Source organism: Tachysurus fulvidraco, chromosome 14 (assembly GCF_022655615.1).
Source record: "Tachysurus fulvidraco isolate hzauxx_2018 chromosome 14, HZAU_PFXX_2.0, whole genome shotgun sequence".
In the NCBI taxonomy this organism is placed as follows: Eukaryota; Metazoa; Chordata; class Actinopteri; order Siluriformes; family Bagridae; genus Tachysurus; species Tachysurus fulvidraco.
In genome coordinates this window covers 26874581-26879580 of record NC_062531.1, presented here as the reverse complement: position 1 = coordinate 26879580, position 5000 = coordinate 26874581, and the positions used below count along the sequence as shown (strand labels likewise).

General features: G+C 36.3%; 1 protein-coding gene across 3 annotated transcripts in view; it reads left to right on the top strand.

Moving 5' to 3' along the window:
* fbxo4 (F-box protein 4) overlaps positions 1–2304 on the top strand; it is a 4398-nt gene extending 2094 nt beyond the window's left edge. For 2 of the 3 annotated variants that reach the window (XM_027171078.2, XM_027171079.2), the window contains 6 exons: positions 1–250; positions 351–565; positions 960–1035; positions 1172–1347; positions 1620–1798; positions 1985–2304. The exon at positions 1–250 is cut by the window's left edge and continues 4 nt beyond it. In XM_027171078.2, coding sequence (XP_027026879.2) covers positions 1–250; positions 351–565; positions 960–1035; positions 1172–1347; positions 1620–1798; positions 1985–2059 — 971 coding nt within the window. In that variant the 3' untranslated portion in view covers positions 2060–2304. The remainder of the gene's footprint in view (positions 251–350; positions 566–959; positions 1036–1171; positions 1348–1619; positions 1799–1984) is intronic. The other variant, XM_027171080.2, reaches the window with a different exon arrangement.
* The last annotated feature ends 2696 nt before the right edge of the window (positions 2305–5000 follow it).

Genomic DNA, 5000 nt, shown 5'->3' with positions numbered 1-5000 from the left:
ATGTGCTTCTCCTGATCCTGACCTTCCTGTCCCCTCGGGATCTGTGCAGGCTTGGGGCTACCTGTCAGTACTGGAGCTCCATGGTGCGTGACCCTCTGCTCTGGAAGTACTTCCTGATTCGGGATGCAGCCCACTGGAGCTCAGTAGATCACCTGTCCACACCGAGACTGCACTTCCTCACTGAACCTGCAGGTGGTGCCACAGAGACCGACACAGACACGGAGATACAGAAACTGGACTTTATGGCAGAGTGAGTGATGACCAGACTGCAGAAAGGACAGGGCTATATACACACACACACACACACACACACAGTGTAACACAGTATTACTGTAAACTCTGTCCTTTAGATATCTGCGTTGTTGTCCTGAGTGTCGTTCTCCGCAGCGCTGCACTCCTCCTTCTGCTCTGTCGTCTTTCCTGCACTCTCTGGTGTCAGAGACAGAACCGAGGTTCTCCATGTTTGGTTCTGGGTTGGAGCAGCTCGATGTGTCACTCATGACTGTGATGATGAACTCTCCTAATGTCCTGAGAGTAGCAGGAATTCCACAGCGGCAGATTAACAGTGAACACAGACACACACACACACACACCGCACACACACACACACCACACACACACCACACACACCACACACACCGCACACACCACACACCACACACACACACCACACACACACACCACACACACACACACACACACACACCTGTTCCTGTTCCCTAGTACTCTAACATAGTGTGCTCAGTAACAGAAGGATATCAGACTGAAGTGTTTGTTCTGTTCTGCAGGTCCCACAATGTAGAGTTTATTGTCTAGAACCTGACAGAACACTTACTTTTGTATAGTAATAAATATTTATTTATATCATTTTTATATTTAGCTGTCACACTGTGTGTGTGTGTGTGTGTGTGTGTGTGTGTGTGTGTGTGTGTGTGTGTGTGTGTGTGTGTGTGTGTTAGGTATCGGTTCAGGGATCACTTTTGAGTATGAAGGCCATCCCAAATTCAACATCATCACTTTATATTCAACCAACAGGTACAGAGTTCTCCACCCAAACTCCACCCAAACTCCTAATACACAGCAGATCATTTATGACACACAGTAAACGTGTGTGCGCGCGTGTGTGTGTGTGTGTGTGTGTGTGTGTGTGCGCGTGTGTGCGTGTGCGCAGTGCAGAGAGAGCGCGAGCACGTGTGGAGCGGACGAGAGTGAACAGTAAAGTCTTCGTACGTTATGATGATGATGATGGATCAGGAAGGCCTCGTTACAGCATCGCTCCTCAGTTTCAGGAAGTGTTTCGCTCCGTTAACGGATTTATTTACGTCACTAACGCAGAGACAGAGACGGGTCAGAATTCTGCTGTCATTTATCAGCATTCAGTCTTTCAGATATTTATTTACTTATCGATCATTTTTATATAATGTTTATTATGTGTATAGTTATGAAGCAGGTTGGTCACTGACCAATCACAGTGCAGAGTGTATCAGCTCACATATTCTCTGTCAGTTTGGCATGTTTAACTTTTAGCTCTAATTTAGACTAATGTTAGTGATGCCGTGTGTGTGTGTGTGTGTGTGTGTGTGTGTGTGTGTGTGTGTGTGTGTGTGTGTGTGTGTTAGCTATAAGGGAGGATGAGTATGCTCAGATCAGTGCAGTGGTGCAGCCCATGTTCGGTTCTCCCACTCGTCCTCTCCTCGTCCTCTCCTGTGTGTCTAGAGATGGAGAGAATCAGAGAAGGAGTGCGTGTGTTTCTGTCGCTCATCAGCTTCAACTCCATCTTCTGCCCAACCCATGGATGGTGACCTCACACACACACACACACACACACACACACACAATTAACACACACACACAATTAACACACACACACACAATTAAGTTCCCATTAGAGTAATGCTCTGTGTGTGCGTGTGTGCGTGTGTGCGTGTGTGCGTGTGTGCGTGTGTGTGTGTGTGTGTGTGTGTGTGTGTGTGTGTGTGTGTAGGTGCAGGACGTGGTGGCCGAGTCTCTCTCAGGCCTGTTGGAGGGGGTGTCCTGGTTACTCCGACTCCGAGTGTAGATGTAGCACTTTGTGTAGTTCACTACATGATCAGTTGTTCAGTGTCATTACTCAGTTATTACGAGGACTTTAATATGAACGCAGTTTGTCTTTTATTGCTGTCATCAAACATCTGCAGGATTCTTATAGATTTTTATTACAATTATTTTAAACAACACATTTATAGGAATTCAGTCAGAAATATAAACATAATGAGATAAAATTGTTTAAATATGAAAATAAAATGAACACATTGTTTAAAATAACTTTCTGTCTTTATACAATCATTTGGCTCTAAAGTGTTTTATTAATATTCATGTTAATAACTACAGGTGGCATCTGGCACACTGCACTCAGTGTTTATAATGATTTATAATCCCACTCTCAGTGTTTATAATGATTTATAATCCCACTCTCAGTGTTTATAATGATTTATAATCCCACTCTGTGTTTATAATGATTTATAATCCCACTCTCAGTGTTTATAATGATTTATAATCCCACTCAGTGTTTATAATGATTTATAATCCCACTCTGTGTTTATAATGATTTATAATCCCACTCTCAGTGTTTATAATGATTTATAATCCCACTCAGTGTTTATAATGATTTATAATCCCACTCTGTGTTTATAATGATTTATAATCCCACTCTCAGTGTTTATAATGATTTATAATCCCACTCAGTGTTTATAATGATTTATAATCCCACTCAGTGTTTATAATGATTTATAATCCCACTCTCAGTGTTTATAATGATTTATAATCCCACTCAGTGTTTATAATGATTTATAATCCCACTTAGTGTTTATAATGATTTATAATCCCACTCAGTGTTTATAATGATTTATAATCCCACTCTCAGTGTTTATAATGATTTATAATCCCACTCTGTGTTTATAATGATTTATAATCCCACTCTCAGTGTTTATAATGATTTATAATCCCACTCAGTGTTTATAATGATTTATAATCCCACTCAGTGTTTATAATGATTTATAATCCCACTCTCAGTGTTTATAATGATTTATAATCCCACTCAGTGTTTATAATGATTTATAATCCCACTTAGTGTTTATAATGATTTATAATCCCACTCAGTGTTTATAATGATTTATAATCCCACTCTCAGTGTTTATAATGATTTATAATCCCACTCTGTGTTTATAATGATTTATAATCCCACTCTGTGTTTATAATGATTTATAATCCCACTCTGTGTTTATAATGATTTATAATCCCACTCTGTGTTTATAATGATTTATAATCCCACTCTCAGTGTTTATAATGATTTATAATCCCACACTCAGTGTTTATAATGATTTATAATCCCACACTCAGTGTTTATAATGATTTATAACCCCACTCAGTGTTTATAATGATTTATAATCCCACTCTCAGTGTTTATAATGATTTATAATCCCACTCTGTGTTTATAATGATTTATAATCCCACTCTCAGTGTTTATAATGATTTATAATCCCACTCAGTGTTTATAATGATTTATAATCCCACTCTCAGTGTTTATAATGATTTATAATCCCACTCTGTGTTTATAATGATTTATAATCCCACTCTCAGTGTTTATAATGATTTATAATCCCACTCAGTGTTTATAATGATTTATAATCCCACTCTCAGTGTTTATAATGATTTATAATCCCACTCTCAGTGTTTATAATGATTTATAATCCCACTCAGTGTTTATAATGATTTATAATCCCACTTAGTGTTTATAATGATTTATAATCCCACTCAGTGTTTATAATGATTTATAATCCCACTCTCAGTGTTTATAATGATTTATAATCCCACTCTGTGTTTATAATGATTTATAATCCCACTCTGTGTTTATAATGATTTATAATCCCACTCTGTGTTTATAATGATTTATAATCCCACTCTGTGTTTATAATGATTTATAATCCCACTCTCAGTGTTTATAATGATTTATAATCCCACACTCAGTGTTTATAATGATTTATAATCCCACACTCAGTGTTTATAATGATTTATAACCCCACTCAGTGTTTATAATGATTTATAATCCCACTCTCAGTGTTTATAATGATTTATAATCCCACTTTGTGTTTATAATGATTTATAATCCCACTCTCAGTGTTTATAATGATTTATAATCCCACTCAGTGTTTATAATGATTTATAATCCCACTCTCAGTGTTTATAATGATTTATAATCCCACTCTGTGTTTATAATGATTTATAATCCCACTCTCAGTGTTTATAATGATTTATAATCCCACTCAGTGTTTATAATGATTTATAATCCCACTCTCAGTGTTTATAATGATTTATAATCCCACTCAGTGTTTATAATGATTTATAATCCCACTTAGTGTTTATAATGATTTATAATCCCACTCAGTGTTTATAATGATTTATAATCCCACTCTCAGTGTTTATAATGATTTATAATCCCACTCTGTGTTTATAATGATTTATAATCCCACTCTCAGTGTTTATAATGATTTATAATCCCACTCAGTGTTTATAATGATTTATAATCCCACTCTCAGTGTTTATAATGATTTATAATCCCACTCAGTGTTTATAATGATTTATAATCCCACTTAGTGTTTATAATGATTTATAATCCCACTCTCAGTGTTTATAATGATTTATAATCCCACTCAGTGTTTATAATGATTTATAATCCCACTTAGTGTTTATAATGATTTATAATCCCACTCAGTGTTTATAATGATTTATAATCCCACTTAGTGTTTATAATGATTTATAATCCCACTCAGTGTTTATAATGATTTATAATCCCACTCTCAGTGTTTATAATGATTTATAATCCCACTCTGTGTTTATAATGATTTATAACCCCACTCAGTGTTTATAATGATTTATAATCCCACTCTCAGTGTTTATAATGATTTATAATCCCACTCTGTGTTTATAATGATTTATAATCCCACTCTCAGTGTTTATAATGA